At 34.6% G+C, this 25850-nt stretch overlaps 1 protein-coding gene across 1 annotated transcript in view; it reads right to left on the minus strand.

Annotated features, from left to right (window-relative positions):
• Positions 1-4972: 4972 nt before the first annotated feature.
• The window catches only part of LOC133195815 (nicotinamide phosphoribosyltransferase-like), a 112472-nt gene continuing 91594 nt past the window's right edge, over positions 4973-25850 (minus strand). The window contains exons 7-9 of the mRNA XM_061331766.1: positions 17824-18084; positions 14926-15048; positions 4973-5387 (exon numbers count right to left, since the gene is read on the minus strand). Of these exons, the coding sequence (XP_061187750.1) occupies positions 5283-5387; positions 14926-15048; positions 17824-18084 (489 nt within the window). The 3' untranslated portion in view covers positions 4973-5282. The remainder of the gene's footprint in view (positions 5388-14925; positions 15049-17823; positions 18085-25850) is intronic.

The raw sequence follows: 25850 nt of genomic DNA on the forward strand, positions 1-25850 counted from the left end.
GGTGCAGCCAAGGGAAATTGGCTTGCTCGAGAGGAACTGGAACATGAATCTTGCTGACTCCCTCAATGATATACTTTAACTGTTTTATTATACCGATACTAAAATTAGACTATTTTTAAAATCCATAACTACAATTCTATTTTATACGCAGGGCAATTACATATATAAGGTACAATGAAACTCAGAATGTAGATAAAATAAATAAATTCAATAGAAGGTCTTTAATTGTATATGAATCAGTGGTCTATAAAATACATGTAACTGCAAGCAACATTCTTTAAACAATTTCATTTACACAGTGACAAAGCTGAGTGATCCGTCTTGCTCTTCATGCACATATTTAACCATGCATGTTGACGCCACAATAAGTTCTGCATACTCATTTCCCGTATAAACTAGGCACCGCCTCCATATATGTAACATAGAGCTGCTTTATGAATATTCATTTTATTTGGAACATATCGGTACCTTTCGTAAGATTAAAAGAAATTGCTAGGATTTCCGAATAGTTGTGTATCAGTTCATCAAACTGACGCACCTATTTGCAGGGAATCAGTCTTTCTACGGAGATTTTCAGGGAATCAGCAAAATATATCGATTTTAAAAAAAAAACAGTAGAGGTATAATAAATTGAGATGATATATATTCAAAATATTCAAATGTCAAGCATGAGCATGCAATATATGTGATTGATTGTTATTTTCCCAAAATGCTCTGGAAAATCCAAGTCTATAATACAAAGATTTTGCATAATTAAATGAAGTTTATAGGGCATATGGCACCAAAAGGGAGTGGGGAGTGTTTGGGGAACATCTGTAATGGTGTCCATTACAATTAGAACTAGTTATTAATAATGTTTTTATTAGATTGTATATTTGTGACATGGTGATCTGCAATTTGTTTGCTGATATTTTAAAAAGAGGCACACAGGCCTTTTTGGTCACCTGAGTATCATGTAACAATTTTCCCACAATTGAATTGGGTCTATGTTTTAAACCAGAGACCATGAAATTCACAATTTGGAAGAGGCACCATTGCTTATCATAACTATACACTCAGTTTGATTACTTAATTCCCAGAAGCAAACCAGAGGATTATCAAACAAATAATTTTTTGCATTTTCATTCTATAATCAAAAGAACCCCTACCCCTGGGGCCACACATTTCACAATTTAGGAAGATGCACCCTTGTTCATCATAGCCATGCACTTAGTTTATCTGCTTAATACAAAGGAGCAAAGAAGATTTTCAAAGAATTAATGCATTTTCACTATTTAATCAAGAGCCCCATCCTAACATCAATATATCTCCCAGGGGCCATGAAATTCACAATTTAGGAAGAAGCACCCTTATTCATCATAACCATGCACTTAGTTTATTGGCTTAATACCAAGGAGAAGGGGAGAAGATTTTCAAAGAATTAATACATTTTTACTTTATAATCAATAGAACCCCTGACCCAGGGGCCATAAAATTCACAAAATTGGAAGAGGCACCCTTCCTCATCATAACCTTGCATTTAGTTTGTTTGATTAACACCCAGACTCACTAATTGCATCCTCTGATTCTGGGTATTAGGCAGCTTAATACCCAAGATCAGAGGAGATCTTTTTAAAAAAAAATAATGCACTTTTACTATATATTCAACAGAGCCCCATCCTAGCATAGGAGCCGCTGACCCTGTGGCCATGAATTTCACCATTTTGGTAGATGGTTCATTGCTTATTACAATCATGCCAACAGTTCAACTGCTTGATGTCCAGGAGTAAAGAAGAAGATTTTTTAAAAATTCCATTGATCTTGATGCCTTTAGCACCAACCATCAGGTACCAGGGGGACAGGGATCATGAAATTGACAATTTTTGTTCCTCCTTCACTTACGGATGCTACATGCCCAAACTGGTTGAAATTGGTTGAGCAGTTCCTGAGGAGAATTAAGGAGGCTGGGGGGTCAACAAATCAACCATCAGATATAACTTAATTTTTTAGATATGATATCTTAAGCTGTCAACTATCATTTGGCAAACAAAAATTTCATACATTTTATTTTTAAAATTTGATCATTTTTGTATATCTTTATATGGAGCTCTTCTTCTAAAGGAGATCAATATAGTCTGAAAATGGCCACAACCACCCAGCCCTCTTAAGTGAAAATGTTGAAATGTTAACGCACAATGGATGAAAACAGATAGCAATGTCACCTGAGTGACTCAAATGACCTACAAAAATGAAATAAAAATATCATAATATCAAACCAATCTTGAAAACTTAATTTATACCAAATTAATTTTGAAAATAAAAGGCTGGCCATCAAGTTACACATGCTATTAATTGCAATTAAGAAACATATTTTATTTTTTGGATCGAGGGTTGTGCTGTGCTCATATTTGAATTCTTTGCTGAAGGTACTCAAATATCCCTTTTTTTTGAACAAGAGGCCCAAGGGCCTTAACGGTCACCTGAGTACAATACAACAATTTAGAGGATCCATAGAGTATAAAATGAACTGAAAGGTGAAGCTTTGTTGCCCAAAAGCAAGAAAAATAGGGTGACCAGGATCAACAAAATAATTAGTCTAGTATTCATTAACAGTTCATAAATTAGGTTCTAATCTGTTCCCCTTTTATCACTATCACTATACAGTATATCAACAAACTATCAGTGCTTCTGTACTATTTTAATTCCTTGTTGAAATCTCTTACATTGGCCTCTCTTGGTCTTTGATGAACATTTAATAATACAAGTTGTTTTTGTCTCACTTCTATTTATCTATTACTTACAAGTCTACCTGATCATAAAAACTATGAAAATACTTTTTGTATTATACAATAAAAATTCTTGCATAATTCTCTTATTCTATTAACCTTTCAAGTACATTATTTACAGTGATTAATTATCAAAAGTAAATGGCAAAGGGGAATAACTCCTCTCAGTAGAATACATATTAAAAGAGCCCTGGCCAGGACCAGAACACTTGACCAAATGGTCCAGATGTTCAAAAATCTGGTAAAAATACCCTTCCTTATTAAAACTTTTACTCTTTTTGCCTCTGATATGCCCAGGTGCAGAAAAGATTTTTAAAGAAATAATGCATTTTACTACAGTTTCACTATATTTTCAATAGAGCCCCAACCCTCCCCACCGAGAAACACCAGAGCCTCTCACCCTGGGACCAGAAGTTTGCTCATCATAAGTAATCACTTTGTTTATCTGCTTAAGACTAAGGAGCAGACAGGATTATTTAATAGAATTAATGCATTTTCACTATATTATCAAGAGCCCCCTCCCCCACCCTTACACCAGCACATCTGACCCAGGGGTCATGCAATTCACTACTCTGGAAGAAGCACACTTTCTTATCATAACTATATACTTAGATTCTTTGCTTTTTAACCAGAAGCAGAAAAGAATATTTTCAAAGAAATTTTGCTTTTTCACTATATAATCAATAGAGCCCCCCCCCCCTTTTCACCAGAACCCTTGACCCTGGGGCCATGAAATTCACAATTTTGGAAGAGGCATCCTTGCGTATCATAACAATGTACTTAGTTTGTTTAAATAATACCCAGGGACAGAGAAGAAGATTTTCAAAGAAATAAATCACCTTCACTATAGGATCTATAAAGCCCCGCCCTAGCACCAAAACCCCTGTCCCTGGAGCCATGAATTTCGCAATTCTGGAAGAGGCATCCTTCCTTACTATAACAATGTACTTAGTTTGTTTAAATAATACCAAGGAGCAGAGAAGATTTTCAAAGAAATAATGCATTTTCACTCTATAATAAACAGAGCCCCGCCCTAACATCAGAACCCCTGATCCAGGGGCCATGAAATTCACAATTTTGGTAGAGTCACTCTTGCTTATCATAACTATGTACTATTTAATTTGTTTAAATAATACCCAGGAGTAGACAAGAAGATTTTCAAAGAAATAATGCACTTTCATTATATGATCTATATAGCCCAGCCTTAGCACCAGAACCCCTGACCCTGGGGCTATGAATTTCACAATTTTGGTAGAGTCACCCTTGCTTATCATAACAGTACTATGTATTCAATTTGTTTAAATAATACCCAGGAGTAGAGAAGATGATTTTCAAAGAAATAATGCACTTTCACTATATGATCTATATAGCCCCCCGCACCAGAACCCCTAACCCTGGGGCTAAGAATTTCACAATTTTGGTAGATTCACTCTTGCTCATCATAACTATGTATTCAATTTGTTTAAATAATACCCAGGAGTAGAAAAGAAGATTTTCAAAGAAATAATGCACTTTCACTATATGATCTATATAGCCCCGCCCTAGTACCAGAACCCCTGACCCTGGGGCCATGAATTTCACAATTTTGGTAGAGTCACCCGTGCATATCATAACAGTACTATGTATTCATTTTGTTTCAATAATACCCAGGAGTAGAGAAGAAGATTTTCAAAGAAATAATGCACTTTCACTATATGATAGCCACGTCCTAGCACCAGAACCCCTGACCCTGGGGCCATGAAATTACAATCATGTCAACAGTTTGCCTGCTTGATGTCCAGGAGTAAAGAAGAAGATTTTTAAAGATTGCACTAATTTTGGTGGTTTTAGCCCACCCCTCAGGCCTCAGGGGGGCAGGGACCACGAAATTCACGAATTTTGTTCCCCTTCACCCATAGATGCTATATGCCAAATTTGGTTGAAATTGGTTGAGTGGTTTCAGAGAAGAAGCTGAAAATGTTCAAATGTTAATGCACATCGCACAATGCACATTGCACGACGACAGACGAAAACAGATAGCAATAGGTCACCTGAGTGACTCAGGTGACCTGAAAAGTGACATAGGACAAATAGGAATAAAGACACTATACCCCATACTTTGGTACAACTAGCAAGAAAATAATCAGCATCGGTGGCATATTAAATAAACTTTTTAAGTATGTTTTTTTATACAATGCAGCTCTTTCAACTTAAGAAAAAACAAAATATTACAAGGAATGTCTTTATGAGAATATTAATATGTACAGATTTTTTATGTTTTAAGATCAAAATATAACAAAAGAAAATATAATATGAAACTTATGGTAAAATATTGAGTATACTCTTCTGAGAAATAACATAACTAATGACATATGTTTCACTTCCTCATTTCTAGCTTGACATGATATATGTTAGTGTAATGCATATATACTAAACAGTTGTGCACATTTTATTGTCAGTATTTTCATTACGCTTACAAATTAAAATTTCAGACATGTAATGTTTTCTATGGATGTTTATTAAATTTGTAGAATATTTCTAAGATGTTTTCTTCAGTAAATCAATTTCAGCATTAGTTCTCACTTCATCAAAGGTGTAGTCTTTAAGCAGCTTTCCATTCTCAAATACTGTTACAAAAACATCCTGAAAATAAAAAACAAAAAAAACCCCATAGGTAATCAGAGATTACAGAGCTCACCTCAACGAATGTTGTCTTTAAGTAAGGCAAAGTCCCACACTAAACTAATAATCTAGTAGTGTGCATCCCTAGATGCAACATTTATGCAATTTTGGTCTGATATGGCTTGCTGCTTGGGAATGGACTTATCTAAAAGCTTAAAGCTAGTCACTTATCCAGAAAATGTAAGTCAAATCCAGCATCTGAAGCAAGTTTGAGAGTGTTCGTCCCTTGATGCATCATCCATGCAAGTTTGGTTCAGATAGGCCTTATAGTGACTTGGAAATGAGATCTGCTCCAAAAACTTTAACCTGGTCACTCATCCGGAAAATGTAGGTCAGGTCCAGCATCCGAAGCAAGTCCAGTAGTGTGCATCCTTAGATGTATCATTCATGCAAGTTTGGTCAATATAGGGCTTATAGTTACTTGGAAATGAGATCTGCTCCAAAAACTTTAATCTGGTCACTCATCAATAAAATATAGGTCAGATCCAGCATCTGAAGCAAGTTCAATGGTGTGCATCCTTAGGTGTATCATAAATGCAAGTTTGGTCAATATAGGGCTTATAGGTACTTGGAAATGAGATCTGCTCCAAAAACTTTAACTTGGTCACTCATCCGGAAAATATAGGTCAAATCCAGCATCTGAAGGAAGTCCAGAAGTGTGCATCCTTAGGTGTATCATCCATGCAAGTCTGGTCAATATAGGGCTTATAGTTACTTGGAAATGAGATCTGCTCCAAAAACTATAACCTGGTCACTCATCCAAAAAATGTAGGTCAAATCCAGCATCTGAAGCAAGTTCAGTAGTGTGCATCCTTAGATGTATCATCCGTGCAAGTTAGGTCAATATAGGGCCTATAGTTACTTGGAAATGAGACCTGCTCCAAAAACTTTAACCTGCACCAAAACCTTTAACCTGCTCCAAAAACATTAACCTGGTCATTCTTTAGCTGAAATTTCAGCATCTGAAACCTTGACTGGTACAATGAAACACACTAGAAGCATCCTCCATGCATCTCTGATTGATATATGGCATAGAAGTACTTGAAAAGAAAACTGCTCCAAAAACTTTAACCTGGGACGCCGACACCAACGGTATTACATAAGCTCCCCCAACTTCGTTGAGGTAAGCTAAAAAACCTGATTGTCCCATTCCCATATTAACATGATAATATTGTTCCCAAATGATGTTCAGGATATCATTCCAAATACATGTATTGTAAGAAGTCAATATAAGAGACCAAAAAATCCTTTCTCTTGCACTTGAAATTAGTTCTAATAAACACAGAACCCATACCACAATGCATTCTCATTAAATAAGAGGCCCATGGTCCACAATGCTCATCTGAGTACCTATGGACCTGTCTTTTTTCATCAGCAGAATTTTTTCCATATATATTCCTGTGTAAAAATTTGATCACATTGTGGCTCTGTTCTACATCCTAGGGGTCCTGATTTAAATAAATTTTAATCTAGACTACAGACCCTAAAACATGCTACTACCCCACCTGCACGCTGCACAAACGGTACACGCTCACTACACGGTTTGCATGAAACGCTACATGGTTTACAATGAAACACTTTGCACGAAAAGCTGCACGGCTTACATGAAAGCTGCACGAAACACATTGTACTCATTCTTCACATGCTTTGTACACAATGCTCGCACACTTTGACCTCGATTTGGATTTTCTATTTGGAATCTCTTGGAACATTATCTAAATAATTAAGGATTAAAAAGATCAATTAAGAATCAAAATCTTTCACAATATGTTGAAATTAAAACTCGCAACCCCAGTACTATATAGACCAATAGAAATACTCAATGGTTCAGTTGTAATTAATTAATAATTGTCATTTCGTATTTAATCAGCTTGTTTTAAGGTGAAATGCCTATCATCGTCTATGTACAAACATTTTTTTCCCCTGCTAGGTCTAAATTACTCACTGCATGAAAATATATGTAAATGTATATATTATAATAATTATAGTTTTCTATATAAAACAAGAGGCCTATGGGCCAAAACGCTCACCTGAATCACTTTGCACTGCTGTTCTGCATCCCCTCAATAAATACATGTATTTCTCTTTATTTTTTATCCCCCTTTGTGGACCTATCCTGTACACAGGGGTCCTGATGTGAACAAAAATGGATCTACACTACCAGAGGATGCTTCCACATTAATTTGATTCATCAGGAATTTGCTCTTGAGGAGTTTTAAAGATTTTCCCAATATAATCCCTATTGTGGCTCCATCCGACCCTAAGGGGCCATAATTTGAACAATTTCAGTCTTCGCCTAATCTTTTTTTCAGTACATGCCCTTTGGGCAGGTTTAACCACTTATTATGCTAGCCCAAACAAATATTTACATGCCCAGAATTTTATCAAGTAATTTTATTCTTATTTGCCTTTTCATGCCAAGGAAATGATCCGAAATCCATTTTTATCGATCTATTGTCTCGCCATTAATATTGTTTTCAACCTGTACACTTTTTGTGTCTCCTTTGCGAAAAAGAGTTCCTTGGAAGTCACGTATTATTTTCAACGTGTACACTTTTTGTGTCTCCTTTGCAAAAATGTTCCTTCGAAATCGCGGTAAAATAAACTATCGTTAAAATTTTATTTGGTGCTCAACTTTAGATGAAAACTCAGACTTTTAAGTACATTTTATGTTATTAGTATTATTTAATTTGATAATACAGAGGCTTAGGCCTCAGAATTTACATGCCCTCCGGGCTTGTAAGTATGCAATTTCCACATGCCCCCTTCCAATTTTACCAGGTCCCGGGCTTCGGACTCCCGGGATTTGTCAAAGACTGCAATTTACAATCTACATCCTACCTCAGGAAGCCTCCATATAAGTTTTCTGGAGAAGAAAATTTTTAAAGATTTTCCCTACGTATTTCAATGCCTAAACTCTGATTCCCTTTTGTGGCCTGCCCTATCCCTGAAGGCCATTAGTTGAACAGTTTAGAATCTACACTATCTCAGGATGCTTCCACATAGGTTTTTAGTTTTTCTGGTCCAGTGGTTCTTGAGAAGATTTTGAAAGATTTTTCTTGTGTATTTCCATGTAAAACTTTAATTCCCTACTGTGGCCCTAACCTAGCTGCAATAATGTAGCCCTCTCCGATTTTTTTTTAATCTGATATTTTCAGGAGAGGGCTACAATTCCACTGCATCTCCGTAATGGTGCAAATACATTTTTTAGATACGGGCGACTGCAGGCAAAATAAATTGTTTTTGCATTCAACTTACTTCCAATAAGATGGAATTTTTATTCACTATCAACATCATACCCCTTTATACGCGAAAACCAAGTAAAATAAATCTCCGTGTTTTCCAGTCATTCTCCTCAGCAGCCATGACAGTTCTCGCGTGATGTAATGAGACTTGCACTTGAAATTTAAAATCACTTGATAATGTAAATGTCGGTGTTGATAAATGTTTGTGTTGTATGATATCACCAAATATCGATAAATAAAATCATTCCATGTGATATTTTTTTCATATACAGTGATATTTATGCTTATAATAAGGGAAATCCATACAGATCCGCTCCCCTAGATCCCGAATTCTCATTGGTTGTCCCAAAATAAAATCGATCAAGGTCAGTAAACATGGCGGATAAATTCAAGTTGTGATGGTGACATAAAAAAAAAATAACCGATATACAGATTGTTCTGTATATTTTTGGATCAATTCATGTCCTGCATAACTACATTTTATGAGTTCAGGTAAGATATGTTAATAAAATACCCCCTTACTGATAATTTGAGCCGAAATCTGTGCGGTAGTGAATCACTCCCGCACTTGCACCATTACGGAGATCCTAAGGAGTTGTAGCCCTCTCCCCCCCCCCCCCCCACCCCCCCCAAAAAAAAAAAAAAAATCGGAGAGGGCTACATTATTGCAGCTAGCCCTAACCTACCCCTGGGGCATGACTAGAACAATTTAGAATCTACACTACCCCAGAAAGCTTTAACATTAGTTTCAGCTTTTCTGGTCAAGTGCTTCTAGAGAATTTTTTTTTTTTAAAGATTCTTCCTTTGTATTTTAATGTAAAACTTTGATTCCCTATTGTGGCCCCAACCTACACCCAGAGGCCAGGATTTGAACAATTTACAATCTACACTACCTCAGGAAGCTTCCATATATGTTTCATGTTTTCTGGTCCAGTGGTTCTTGAGAAAAGTACTATAAACCAACTATTATTCGCGTCAACTTTCATTCGCGATTTGTCACTTTGAAATCAATCCGCGACAATTAATTTTCATGACTGAGGAAACATTCTCTACAAATACAAAAAGCAAAATAAATGGTTTTCGGCGATTAATATTTGCGAGTTAAAGTAGGTTGTGAAACTTGCGAATATTTTTTGCACATGAATAAAAGTTGGTTCACAGTATTTTAAAAGATTTTCCATATATATATTTCAATGTAAAAATTTGATTCCCTATTGTGGCCCCATCTTACCCCCAAGGGCTATGAGTTGAACAATTTAGAATCTACATTACCGTATTTGGCTGAATACGCACTTTTTTCCTAGAAAATGTTTTTGTGAGAGAGGGGTGCGTATTTTACACCACAATAGGATTTTGATAGTTTTTTTCTTTCAGGTGAAACACTGCTATCATACGGACATATCGTAGTATTACCTAGAGACATGGGCAATTTCTTGTTGTTTATTGCTGTATTTAAAACTTCAGAAAATTATTGTTGGAATGTAGGCTTGTTGAAAATGTTATATTTATAATTCTGTTGATAACAATAATCTGTTGTTAAATGATATGAAAAACAAGTTACAATTAATTTGAGCTGCGTAATCATCATCTCCATTAAGGCTGCCATTGACGATGTTATTTATAGACATTCAGACATTCCTTTGCCACGTGCTTGTGTAATCATAGTACACATGTACCTAATCAGACACTTGGTTGGAAAAAAAATAATTGAGCAATTTTATAATGAAATACAATGAATCAACATTTATTTGGGGTTTTAAATAAGGCTGTGAAAATTCATTTCAACATTAACACCCCACTATACCACTGTATACTATATGTCCCAATCGAAGCCAATGTTGTGAACATGTGCACTTGTCACTTGATCTCAACATCCCTCCGGGCAAATAAATTGTCTACCAACTCCTAAGCATTGTTTTTACAGTTAGAGCACTGATTACTTACTGCCTTTATTAATGGCTTTGATCGTTTTCTTTGTTAAAATTCGGGGGTCGATTTTTCGCCTTTGTATGGACTTGTGTTGATACGACACATTAAAAAGTTAAACGCTTGTTAAATGTAATTTTACTTAAATTATCTTATATATATAGGCCTCTTGTTAAATTATTTAAGAGTTTAAAAAGGAAATATGAAGTCTGTTAAAACTTAAGTGTTATAATTACTCGTGCTCTGTAGAAAATAAGATATCTGCGAAGATTATCTTGACGTATAAAGACATGATTTATACAGTGTCGATCTGTTCAAGCTAAAATTCGACAGTATTTCGTGCTTTGTTGAAAAAAAATTATTTCTGCAAGGATAAAGACAATGTCTAATGTCACGATTGCCGTTAGCTAAAATGAAAAATGCAATAATATTTCGTGCTTTCTTGAATAAAATCATTACCACACCAAGATTTAAACAGCAACGTTGAAGTGCAAGATTTATATATTTAGCCTGATACAGTGTATAAATTTAATGGGACGGCATTTTGTGCTTTTTAAAAATTAATTAAATTATACCGCGATTTTTAAAGACATTTCTGTTAGCTTAAAATATGATTTATAATGCAAAATTTAATTATTTCTATGAATAATACGGCCATGCTTAAAATCTGGAGTACCGTAAGCTCAAAAAACAAAGTCTGCGTATGAAAAGTTACCGTGCTTAAATTTCCAGTACATTATTTCCACAAAGATTTTAAGTTAAAATTACCCAGATGTAAAAAAAGACAACAGTACTGCTTGGTCAATTTTTTGACAGTGTATAATCCAACCGAACTGCGTTTTTTCCCAAATTTTCAAGCCAAAAAAGGGGGGTGCGTATATTACACCAATGCATTTTATATTCAGCCACATAGCATAGTACCTCAGAAAACTTCCATATAAGTTTAAGCTTTTCTGGCCCAGTGGTTCTTGAGAAGATGATTTTTAATGACATCACTCTATTTTTGTTGTTTCTTGATTATCTCCCCCTGAAAAAGGGTTTGGCCCTTCATTTTAACAATTTAAAATCTCCTTCACCTAGGGATGTTTTGTACCAACTATTGTTGAAATTGGCCCAATGATTCATGAGAAGAATTTGAAAATGTGAAAAGTTTACAGATGGACAAACAGCTAGACAGACAGACAGATGGATGCCAGACATCGGGTGATCCGAAAAGCTCACTTGAGCTTTCAGCACAGGTGAGCTCAAAAAACTTGTTTTATTATTGTAATATAAACTCAGTTATTGATTTTAAAAAATATTGATTAAATTGTGTTTGATTTTTGTAAACAGATTAATTTTTCTTGTTTTTGATTTAATAATAGAATAATTTTATTAAAGAGGTTCGTTTCCTGAGCTATTTGTTTTAGTTCTTACAATAAATTTGGATTCTACAATGCTAATTAAACTATGTTCAATTAAAACCCCACGATTAAATTCCATACCGAAAGCATTAAGTAAGGAACTATATTTTGTGGTGGAAGCTTTTTTTTTTTAAGAAGAAAATGATCATTTTTTCTCTTTCTAAGTATTTACAGAATTGCTAAGTTTGGATTTGTTTTTTTTACATGCAGCCTGCACACAGAGTTATTTTGTGCAGTGAAATGTTTTATGCTGGTCCTAATTATATATTAACTAGAGCAGAGCTCATTGCAAAGCAACGAGTAGGACTTCTGTTGGAGCTGTAGATAGGATGAAGTGACCTTGATGTGAGTGTGAATAGTTTACAGAGGGACGGGCGGACAGATAGATGGACAACAGGTGATCAGACAAGCTCACTTGAGCTTTCAGCTCAGGTGAGCTAAAAATTTCTATCTTTTTGAGATTTTTGCAAATTGTGGAGTTTTTATATAAAGTGTACATTATTATTAGATGAAATATCAAAGAAAATTTTGTTATAATTGAGATTCAATTTTTCACCTACATGTTTGTCGCACTGTAGGCATTTGGCTCGCCTTGTTCACCCATCTTCTTTGTTATATTTTTTGATGTACATATATACATAAAGATGTTTTGAAATTTTTACTTGCTATCTTAATACACATCTTCAAAAAAAAAAAATGACAGGAACAGAGTATGTCTTTCTCTAACATTTCAGCAAATGTTTTCTGGAATTTGCCCATGTATGACCATACAGCATCAAAAAGTGGAGAGGGGACAAGCAGCATCCAAATCAAAATATACATATAAATACAATGGACACTTGCCTATTGTGTAAGGTATTTAATACATACAGATATGTTTTTGTCACTTGCCTAGTGCTACAATTCAGTACACACAAACTTAGGTATACAACGTGGCTATTTGCCACTTGTCACTAATTACAATAAGTCACCCTGGTTCTCTGTGATTCTTTGTTCACTTTGATAAAGTATCAAACAACATCCAGTCTCTTGTCAACCATGACTCTTCTACCAGTGACACTAACTTAGATCACCACAGTGTAAACATACTGTGTACAATTACAACTTTTGCTTAATATATAAATAATCTTTTAATATGTCAATCTTTTATACTGCTTTCCAGGCAAGAATCTGACTTTGAGCATACTTTGCTCATTTAAACCAAAGATTCATCTTTATTTTGTTTCTATATATATATTATACAATATATATTATATTCTTTCTTGTATTCTCATTCAATCAAATAACCTGTTAATTAAATTATACACAAGGATCTCTTGATTAACAATATTTAGCAAGGGGGTTTAACTCTCATTTGCTTCACATCACAATTGTGTACGCTGCCTCATAGATACCCATAAGCAAAGAAAAGGAACATTTACTTAAAATTATATTTAATACATTTACATTGATATTATTGAATTTAGTTTGTTTGCTTAGTATTCAGGGGCAGAGGAGAAGTTTTTCAAAGCATTAATGCATTTTGCTAATTAATCAATTGAACCCCACCAAAGCGCAAGAACCCCTGACCCAGGGACCACGAAATTCACAATTTTTGAAGAGACACCCTTGCTCATCATAACTATGTATTTAGCTTGTTTAAATGAATTAATACCAAGGGGCAGAGAAGATTTTCAAAGCATTAATTTATTTTCAGTATATAATAGATGGAACCCCTGACCCAGGGGCCATGAAATTCACAATTTTGGAAGAGGCACTCTTGCTTATAATAACTATGTACTTAGTTCATCAGCTCAATACCCAGGAGCAGAGAAGGTTTTCAAAGCATTAATTTATTTTCAGAATACAATAAATAAGCCCCCCCCCCCACACACACACATGGAAAAACTGACCCAGGGGCCATGAAATTCACAATTTTGGAAGAGGCATGGCACTCTTGCTCATCATAACTATGTATTTAATTCATCAGCTTAATACCCAGGAGCAGAGGAGAAGATTTTCAAAGAATTAATGCATTTTCACCATATAATAATTAGAGCCCCGTCCTAACACCTGAACCCCTGACCCAGGGGCCATGAAATTCACAATTTTGGAAGAGGCACTCTTGCTCATCATAACTACATGTATGTACTTAGTTCATCAGCTAAATACCTAGGAGCAGAGGAGAAAATTTTTAAAGAATTCATGCATTTTCACTATATAATCATTAGAGCGCAGCCCTAGTGCCAGAACCCTGAACCTGGGGCCATGAAATTCACAATTTTGGTAGAGGGCTCAATGCTTATTACAATCATGCCAACAGTTTGACTGCTTGATGTCCAGGAGTAAAGAAGAAGATTTTGAAGATTGCATTAATTTTGATGGTTTTAGCCCCATCCCTCAGGCCCCAGGGGGGCAGGATCCATGAATTTCACAATTTTTACTCCCCTTCACCCATAGATGCTAAATGCCAAAATTGGTTGAAATTGGTTCAGTGGTTCCAGAGAAGAAGCTAAAAATGTTCAAAAGTTTACGACCGATTGACGACGAAAGACGACAGACAAAAACAGATAGCAATAGGTCACCTGAGTGACTCAGGTGACCTAAAAAGGAAACTTTTTGGATCAATTACGTAACTTTTATACATTAAACAAACAATTTTGTCAAGGAACTTTGACTTTTGATACATGAGAATAAAAACATCATTTATCTCTGTACTACGTCATCAGTTTCAGAGAGGGGTGATATGGATTCAGAAAACCACAGTGTGGTGATCCGGAACGTCGCATCACACCATCACGTGATTGCATAAATTCAACAGTAAAACTGAGTGACAAACAGTTGGGTATATAATATATATAGCATAAAATTTTATGAGATTTTTTTTACATTTGATGAGTACTTGTTTCAACGCCCCTCATTTTCAAAAGAAAACAATAAATATACCTTTTTAGAGTCCCCTTTTCCTTCTTCTACAGTTCTATACTGGCCATCAATATACTCTAGAGTAAGACGTCCTTTTTTGCTTTTCTTGCCTGGATCTGTTATTGGTTGTTTATACACATTGACCTATAATGAATTCATCAAATACTGTAAACCGGGTATTTTCTGCGGTTGGAAATTTTTGCGATTTAACCCCTAAAAGATAGCAAACTAATTTCTGCGTTTTCAATTTCTGTGGTTGCATTATACCGCAAAAAATTATTTACTGGGTATGATCACCAAACTTTAAGAATTATCAGATAGCTGCTATGTTTTCGTTTTATAAATTCATTGAGACATATTGATCAAAGGTGCATGAGAACTGGTATTAAGCTAATAAGTTTAATTAAACTGCTATCTTTTAGTTACTCCTAGTAAAATTATGTCAAGTCCCAATTGAAATGAATTATTGCAGTATCAGTCCACTCATACAACAATAAAAAAAAATCTTAATTCTACATTTTAACGAACGCTTTATGCAATCTATTAAAATATTTAAATATATAGATAATTAATGCATCCAAGCCATATTCTACAGTTCTTAAAACACATTTATAGTTAATTACCATCAAAATTAACCTGGTGTTTATATTTTAAGCTTAAACTAACAGTAGCATAATCAAGTAACCTAAAGTTGACCGTATACAATCACAGGTGCCATGTGCATTGAGGTGTAACTAATCCGGTCAGTCGTTTGCATTGTGTGAAATTCACAAGACAATCAAGCCACATTGTGTATACAAACAGTAATTTATGGTCTCAAGATAAAACACAAGATTGAAAAAAGTGTTAAAGAAAGAAAGAAAAGCTACATGTACTATGTGTTGTTTGCAGCTATCGGAGTTTGGATTAATAATTGCGAAATCTCTTTTAGTCTTTTACATGTACATGTATATCCGCATAAAATAAATAGGTACAAGAAAAGAACCTTGCGTCCCAAATATTTTTGCTGCGTCCAGTACGCAGGTTCTTGCGTTAATGAGAATCCTGTGACACACGCACCACTTATCACACTTGCATGTATAAAATATATATCTGAGAAATATTAAAAATATTTTGCGATTGTAATTTTTGCGGATTTGTCCTATCCGCAAAATTCCGCAAAAATTGGACAACCGCAGAAAATACCCATTATACGGTATATGCATCAGTTCAGATAATTAAATGTAGCATATTGCAATGATAAATCTGGATCACATATTTGTATTGTAAACAGGGTATTTACCTGGTACTACACTGACAGGGTTGTTCATTTTAATTTTCGATGTCAATACAATTTCAAGAGGTTAATTTTTCTCCAGATTGGAGAAGACCAACAATTTGTCCTTACTAGGTGAACATACTTTCTACACTTTTAATTAAAAGCACTGTAAAAACAAGAAGTCTCTGGTGAGAGTTTAGCTGTATGAATACTTCAATATTTCTAAATAATTAATATATACAGTGAAACTTGTCTAATCTGTTTGTTGTGTATTCTGAAATCTTGACTTATACAATTGTTAACTTCAGTAAATTCAATTGTTGAAAATGTCGTCTAATCTGAAATGCTGTCTACTCTGGCCAATTTCTATGGATTCCGAACTAGTTGTGTACAGATTACACAAGTTTTACTGTATAATTATGCATTTTTCTAGCACAACCCATGTATATATTGTATGTTATGCCCATTTGGCTTGGACTTGACAATAAATTCTCTTACAGAACAAGAATGGAAATAAAATCTAAACCAAGCACATATGGAGAAAGCAACCCTGGGGGTTAATTAGGGGGAAGAAATATATCTATTTAGTCACTCTTCTCCTCAAGAAGACTCACTATATAGCCATCATCCATCCAAGTCTGGTCTAAATAGGGCTTGAAGTTATAGTACAATGAGTCTGCTCTGAAAACTTTAACTGGTAACTCATCTAGAAAATGTAGGTCAAATCCAGCATCTGAAGTAACTCTGGTAGTGTGCATTCCTTGATGCATCATCCATGCAAGTTTGGTCAGGTAGGTTATTTTCTGGTCACTCTTCTGGAAAATGTAGATAAAATCTTCAATCTCAAGCAATTTGGTGGTGCGCATCCTTAAATATATCTTCAGTGTAAAGTTGGATAGCATAGGGCTTATAGTCACTTTAGAATGAACCTGCTACAAAAACCTTTACCTGGTCTTTCATCTAGGACCAGCATCCAAAGCAAGTCTAGTAGTTTGCATCTTTAGATGTATCATCCATGCAAGTTTGGTAAACATAGGGCTAATAGTTACTTTAGAATGAATCTGCTCCAAAAACTTTAATCTGATCACTTATCCAGAAAATGTACGTCAGATCCAGCATCCGAAGCAATTCCAGTAGTTAGCATCCTTAGATGTATCACAAAGGCAAGTTTAATAGTTACATAACAATAAAAAGCTTTCTTTGGTTGTCAGTATGAGTATTAATGTTGCAGCTGTTGCAGAAAAATGTGTGAGTGGGTTATGTAATTTTTTTTTCTGCAATAGCTGCAATGTTAATTCCCATACTAACAAAAAAAGAAAAACATTTTATTTTTTATATTTATATTTGTACATTTTATTGTTTATATTTATATTTGTACATTTTATTGTTTATATTTATATTTGTACAAATAATCATATAAAGTAGGATTAAGTAGTTTAAATATTGTATTATTGATGTGTACACCATTGTACATTTCATTGGAAAAGCCACTGCTCAAGAAATCTGTTTAGGTGATATGCTTAGTGGATAAAAATATTTTATCTAAATGACTAAATACACTTGCTTGATTTTTTTGTTTGATTTTTTTCTCCCTTGCTAATAGGTAAGTTTTAGATGACATTAGGTATAAAATTAATTTCAGCCAGCTTAAATAGAAGCACCTCTTTTCCATTGATGAGTGCATAACTGCATTTAAAAGCACATTTCTGAGTATCACGATCCATCTTCTGTAGAAGTGCTCCACCACTACCAAACACCACATTTTCAGCACTCCAGCCCTGGTTTTTCATATGTTTCAAGATGCCAGATAATGATTCATAACTTATTCCATCTCCTTGTATGATCCTCAAGTATGGTGGTAACAACTTGTATCCTTTGGAATTTGTGATAGTACCAAATTTGTTACCAAGAATGTTTAATACCTGAAAATACAAAACCAAATCATATAACAAATCAGTAAAACAAGAGGCCAATAAACAACAATGCTTACCTGAGTTAACTTTTCCTTTCTGACAAATACATACTAGATCATGAGACAGTAATACCCGCACTAAGGTGTTTGCCTCTAAATGCACACTCCTACCAAGGAAAAAGCCAAAATAATTCTATAATTTACACAGTACATGTATTTGTCAAATCGAGCATAAAATGCTCAGGTGACCATGTGACCTATGAGCCTCTTATAGGTATTTCCTTCACTTAATTCATTACCAGTCTGAAATAACAGAATTTAATTAATGATGTAAATTAGGTTTTGATAAAAGGGGGGATATAAATTTTTGGCCCATAATTGAACTTTTTAAATTTATTTTCTCAACAACAAATAATGTTATTTTAGTACAAAGCATTTTTAATGAATTTATCAAAATGTGCAAACTTTTTTTTAGTATTTAATTACACAAAAACCCTCTTGAAAAGCCATACTCAATCAATTTTGTCACCCCCCCCCCCCCCCTACACACACAATTTTCCTGTTTTTGGAAATAGGCCTGTTTTTGGAAATAGGCCTAGATGGCAAAGTTATGTTAAAAACATCGTTATGATAATTTAAAATTTGTTCTTGTACTGTACATGTATGTGAACACCTTTTTGAAAAATTTCTTCATCACATTGGGCTTGCGTCACCCTACTAGTACTAGTTTTACCATTATCATTTTTAGATTGCACATGCATTCGGCAAACCTTGGCTGATTCCGTCACCTTCATCAAACGTTAGAACGTTAGATAAGGTACGAATCGGCCGAGGTGTGCCAAGTGATTGCACATGGTGCAGTGTGGTGAAAACATCATTACGTGTATATCAGTAGGAATTATTAATTCATTTTGTGTTTTAATTGGATTATATTTCATGAAGTTAACAGGACCTATGACATTCGGTAAGTACAAATTTAAGTATAGATTGGGGTAAAATAAACCGAAATGCAAATGGTTAGGTTAAAGTTTAATAAGGATCAAAGATCATCGGATGCCACAGTAGATGAATTTCACATGAAGAGTTATCTCCCGTTGTCAACATTACATTCAATTACATGCACAGATCCAGGAATTTTTTCGGGGGAGGGGGGGGGGGGCCCACACCTCAGTCAAAAAAATTTCCAGCCCAGAATTTCCTGTGAAGCAAAAAAAAAAAAAAACAAAACAAACAAACAAAAAACGAAAACCAACAAATAAAAACAATGATGGTGGGGTCCGTTTTTTATAGGGGGGAGGGCGTCCAATCATTTTTTAATTTGCTTCTGTAAATCAGTATAATCATAGTCCTATTTAAATAACTATGCAAATTCCAGAGGGGGGGGGGGGCAATCTCCCTAGCGGCTCCCTGTCCCTGAAATGACAAATGGTCATGTGACTCCAAAAAAGTAGAAAACTTTTCCATTTGACTATGCATAATTTTGTTTCTTGTGTTATTATGTTATGTATATCTAATGGTTTAAGGTTATGAACCCCTGGAGGTCATCCCCACTCTCTTAATGAACTGAAAATGTTCACAATATGACTACATCAAATTAAATAAAAGTGCATCAATGATAAGATTGCTTGACATTTCATTCATGAATTTGGGTCAACCCATGTACCCTCCTAGAATTAGGAATGAAAATCATTCAAAGAGATGGACCATTAAACTATTTGTATATATTCACATTTTTATGTCAAAAACAAAGGATTAGTTTGCATACATGAACAAACAGGGGTCTGGGAAGGGGAAGGGGCGAGGGGAAGGAGTTATCTCTTTATGTCTTAATTGTTGAAAACTCCTAAATTGAATGTTAACCTCTAATCTGACTTGTACGTCTTCATTATTTTTAAGTGGTGGTGTCTCCATATGAATGAAAAATTCCCGAGAGGGGCATTCAACAACAAACAAACAAACGACTTAAAAAACACAATATACATGTACATGTTTATTAGTCAACAGATATACTTCTGGTCATATCTCTAGTTCTCCCTTGAATCAGAAATGATGATATAAATATTTTAAGAATGATTAAGAGTTGAAAAGGTTGTGCATCTTAAAATTGACTTAACCTAAGCTCTGTGGTTAAATTAGCTATACCACTTTAGCTTATTTTGCTACTCAAAGCACCTTAACATGCTTAAAGATTAATTATTTTTAATCATACTGTTTTTCTAAAATGTGCAGTTTTTTCAACATGGATACAAGTCATACGTTTTCAGTTTCTTAAAACAATGCATGAAAAAAAAAACTGCTTTTCAAATACTGTAACTCTTTTTAAGTACTTGTGATAGTAAGTTTTTAGCTCACTTGAGTTTTTCTGGTTTTCTGATTACATTTTGTCTGTCATCCATCTGTCCGTCTGTAAACTTTTCACATTTCTGTCTTCTTCACTAGAACCACCAATTTTAACCAACCTTGCCACAAAGCATCTTCGGGTAAAGAGGATTCAAGATTGTTCAAATGAAGGGTCACACCCTCTTTCAAGGGGAGATAATCAAGAATTAGTGAAAATTTGGTGGTATCATTTAAAAAAGTCTTATCAAGAACCACTGACTGGGCCCAAAAAGTTGAAACTTTCTTTTACATAGACTTAGTGTAGATTCAAATTTGTTCAAATTATAACCCACTGGGGTAGGGTGGGGCCACATATGGGGATCCAAAGATTTACATAGAAAAATGCAGGGAATTTTTTCCATCATAAATCTTCTCAAGAACAGCAAGGGCGCTATTGTCCCCCATTTTCGAGAAAGGGACCTAGGGAACATTGAATCTCATTTGTCTCTCGGTCTGTCTGTTTGTCAGTCTGTCCATCTGTCACAATAAATTTAACCTTGGTCATAACTTTTGAATAGTAAGAGATAGGGCTTTCATATTTCAAATGTACATAACCTACAAGAACTTTCTAAATATACAATGATCTTTGAACCCATGACCATGACCTTGAAGTTTGACCTACTTTTCAAAAAAATTAACATTATTTTAAATTGATCATTTTAAAAGAGAAAAGATAGGGCGTTCATATTATACATGTATATTACCTGTGACAAGACCTTTCTAAATATATCATGACTTTTGACTCTGTGACATTGACCTTGAAGTTTAACCTACTTTTCAAAAATGTTATATTTCCTTATAACTTTTGATTGAGAAGAGATAGGACTTTCATATTTGACATGTACATTACCTGTAACAAGATGTTTCCGAGCATGCTATGATTTTTTACCCCTTGACCTTGATGTTTTACCTAATTTTCGAAAATTTTAACTTTGCAGATTACTTTTGAATGACATATGATAGGGCGTGCATATTTGAAACAATATGCCAGAAATAATGGCATCCCATCCACTAAGACACGGAAAGTAGGGGACCCAATTCAATGAATTTGCTTGTTAGTCATTTTGATATGGAAACATTCTCATATAGTGTAGATTAAAGTTTTTTTATGCCCCTCCATGAATATGGCCGAGGCATATAGTGTTTGTCATATCCGTCTTACATCCTTCCATCCTTCTGTCTGTCCTTCCGTCTGTCCTTCTGTCATGCTTTGCTTTTAGCTCAGTTCAAAGCTCAGTTTCAAAGAAATCATCCAAGATATTTTTATCAAACTTCATATGCTGATAGATATTGATATGAGCTATGCAACTGCATCAACATTTTTTAACCTTGACCTTTCCTTTGACCTTGACTTCACTTTTCTTAAACTAGTGTTTAGCTCAGTTTTAAAGATAACATTAAAGATAGTGGAATCAAACTTCATATGTTGATGCATACTGATGTAAGCTATTCAACTGCATCAACATTTTTGACCTTGACTTTTCCTTTGACCTTGACTTCACATTTCTTTAAATTAGTGTTTAGCTTATTTTTAATGAAATCATTCAAATTACTGTAATAAAACTTCATATGCTGATATATACTGATGTAAGCTTTTTCAACTGCATGAACCTTTTTGACCTTGACCTTTCCTTTGACCTTGACCTCATTTTTCTTAAATTAGTGTCTAGATCAGTTTTGAATAAACAATTCAAGATATATTTATCAAACTTCATATGCTGATACATACTGCTGAGAGCTATGATTATCATCTACTTTTTTGACCTTGACTTTTCCTTTGACCTTGACTTCACTTTTTTAAATTATTGTTTATCTACGTTTTAAATAAACCATTTATGATATTTTTATCAAACTTCATATGCTAATAGTTAATACATACTGATGTTAGCTTTTCAACTGCTTCAACATTTTGACCTCAACCTTTCCTTTGACCATGACCTCTCTTTTCTTAAATAAGTGTTAAGCTCAGTTTTAAATAATCATTCAAGATATTTTTATCAAACCTAATATGCTGATATGTATTAGTGAGAGCTATTCAACTGCATCAAAAACTTTTCATCTTGCACTTTCCTGTGACCTTGACCTCCCTTCTCTTTAATTTGTCTTTTTCTTAGTATTAAAGAAACAATTTAAGATATTTTTATGTAAGCATGCACTTATACATAATTTGGTGAGAATTTATCATCTATATCCAATTGTTTTTGATTTTAGTTTCAATTTTAAAGAAACTGTTCAAGATATTCTCATCAAACTTCATACACTCATACAAATTTTCATGTTGCATTAGTAATAAACATTCAGCTGGGCATTCATGTCCTATGGACATATTTCTAGTTTTCAATTCATGACCTCCAAGGGTAGGGTCAGGCCACAAGAAGTTTTATATAGGAATAAAAGGGGAAAAAATCTTCAAAATTCTTCTTTTCAAGAACAACAAGAGCATGATTAATATGGAAACATTCTCAAGAAGTGTAGATTCAAGTTTGTACACATCATGACCTATGGGTTAGGGAGGGGCCATTTTTTTTCCTGCCCCTATTTGCTATCCACATGGAAATGCAAATTTTGAAACATCCACAGGACAAAACCAATCATCTTCCTAATGGTCATGATTTAAGGCTAATGCATAAAATATATAGGAAGTTCTGGGAACCAGGGTGTTTAAACATGTTAAATATTTAGAAAAAAAAATTGAACCCCATTTGACCCCAGGATGAAGATGAAAATTCCGAAACCTTACTGCACATCTACTGGACACCACCAACCATCTCCAAAAAGATGATTAGGCTACTGTGTAAAATGTAAGAGGAGTTCAGGGAACCAGGGGCTTATTGCATAAAAAACGTTATTTTTCGACCCCCATTTGACCCCCAGGGTGAAAATGAAAATTCCGAAATCTTACTGCACATCCACATGACACCACCAAACATCTCCCAAAAGATGATTAGGCTACTGTGTAAAATGTAAGAGGAGTTCAGGGAACCAGGGGATTTTTGCATAAAAAACGTCATTTTTCGACCCCCATTTGACCCCCAGGGTGGAAATGAAAATTCCGAAACTTTACTGTACATCTATATGACACCATCAAACATCTCCCAAAAGATGATTAGGCTGCTGTGTAAAATGTAAGAGGAGTTTGAGAAAGAAGAGTGTGACAGACGGACGGACAGACATGAGTAACAACAATATACCGGAACTTTCTTTAGAAAGTGCGGGTATAAATATACATATATCACTCAAACTCGATAGAAAGGGTGCAATTACTGTCGCCTGTCAAATACTTTCAAACTATGCATTACATTTCAAATGACTGAATTTTATTTTAATGTTTGCAGACTTGATAAACTAACCCTTATGTAACAACTGTCTGACTTCATTAAAACTTGCGTAAATTACCTCCAAATGTGTCATTTTGAAATGTTCGTTACTGTCGCAGGTAACAAAGTTTGGATATAAGGTGCTTAATTTTAAAACTTAAAGGAAAGAAATCATACAAAATAACATCATTTAAGATTAAACATATCAAAGTCTGAAAATGAAAAATAAAATCAACCAAATACTAGATGCTGTCATGAGACAGTAATACCCGCACTAAGGTGTTTGCCTCTAAATGCACACTCCTTCATATTGGGCTTACCAAGGAAAAAGTCCAAATAATTCTATAATTTACACAGTACATGTATTCGTCAAATCGAGCATAAAATGCTCAGGTGACCATGTGACCCATGAACCTCTTATACACATTTCATATACTTAATTCATTACCAGTCTGAAATAACAGAATTTAATTAATGATGTGAATTAGGTTTTGATAAAAGGGAGGGGGGATATAAATTTTTGGCCCATAATTGGAACTTTTTAAATTTATTTTCTCAACAACAAATAATATTATTTTAGTACAAAGCGTTTTTGATGAATTTATCAAAATGTGCAAACTTTTTTTAGTATTTGATTAGGCAAAAACCTCCTTGAAAAGCCATACCCAATCAATTTTGTCACCCCCCCCCCCCCCAACACACACACACAATTTGCCTGTTTTTGGAAATAGGCCTAGATGGCAAAGTTATGTTAAAACATCGTTTGTTATGATAATTTAAAATTTGTTCCTGTACTGTACATGTATGTGAACACCTTTTTGAAAATTTCTACATCACATTGGGCTTGCGTCACCCTACCAGTACTAGTACTAGTTTTACCATTATCATTTTTAGATTGCACATGCCATGTGACATGGTGCAGTGTTACATGTTTATCAGTGGAAATTAATTCATTTTGTGTTTTAATTGGATTATATTTCATGAAGTTGACAGGACCTATGACAGTCGGTAAGTACAAGTTTAAGTATAGATTGGGGTAAAATAAACCGAAATGCAAATGGTTAGGTTAAAGATTAAAAAGGATCAAAGATCATCGGCAATCTCCTATGCAGAGTTGTCGTTCGTTTCTCTCTGACACTGAATGTATGAGCCGATGGTAGAGAGTGGATCATCGGATGCCACAATAGACGAATTTCACATTCTGAAGAGTTATCTCCCGTTGTCGACATAACATTCAGTAACAGGCACAGATCCGGGAATTTTTTTCCGGTGAGGGGGGGGGGGTCCACACCTCGGTCCAAAAAAATTCCAGCCCAGAATTTCCTGAGGAGCAAAAAAAAAAAAAAAACAAACGAACAAAATAAAAACAATGATGGTGGGGTCCATGTTTTTAAAGGGGGAGTTCATCCAAAGTCATTTTTTATTTGCTTCTGTAAATCAGTATATAGTCCTATTTAAATAACTCTGCAAATTCCAGGGGGGGGGGGGGGGGGGGTCCAATCTCCCTACTTGCTCCCTGTCCCTGAAATGACAAATGATCATGTGACTCCTAAATAGTAGAAAACTTTTTCATTTGACTATACATAATTTTGTTTCTTGTGTTATTATGTTATGTACATCTAATGGTTTAAGGTTATGAACCCCTGGAGGTCATCCCCACTCTCTTAATGAACTGAAAATGTTCATAATATGACTACATCAAATTAAATAAAAGTGCATCAAAGATAAGATTACTTGACATTTCATTCATGAATTTGGGTCAACCCATGTACCCTCCTAGAATTAGGAATGAAAATCATTCAAAGAGATGGACCATTAAACTATTTGTATATATTCACATTTTTTTTTTTTATGTCAAACCAAAGTATTAGACTAGTTAGCATACATGAACAAACAGGGGTCTGGGAAGGGGAATGGGCAAGGGGAAGGAGTTATCTCTTTATGTCTTAATTGTTGAAAATTCCTAAAATGAATGTTAACCTCAAATCCGACTTGTACGTCTTCATTATTTTTAAGTGGTGGTGTCTCCGTATGAGTGAAAAATTCCCAAGAGGGACATTTAACGACAAACAAACATTAA

This window comes from Saccostrea echinata, unplaced genomic scaffold (assembly GCF_033153115.1).
Source record: "Saccostrea echinata isolate AGI-Se365-2 ecotype Australia unplaced genomic scaffold, CSIRO_AGI_Sech_v1 ptg000029l, whole genome shotgun sequence".
Taxonomy (NCBI): domain Eukaryota; kingdom Metazoa; phylum Mollusca; class Bivalvia; order Ostreida; family Ostreidae; genus Saccostrea; species Saccostrea echinata.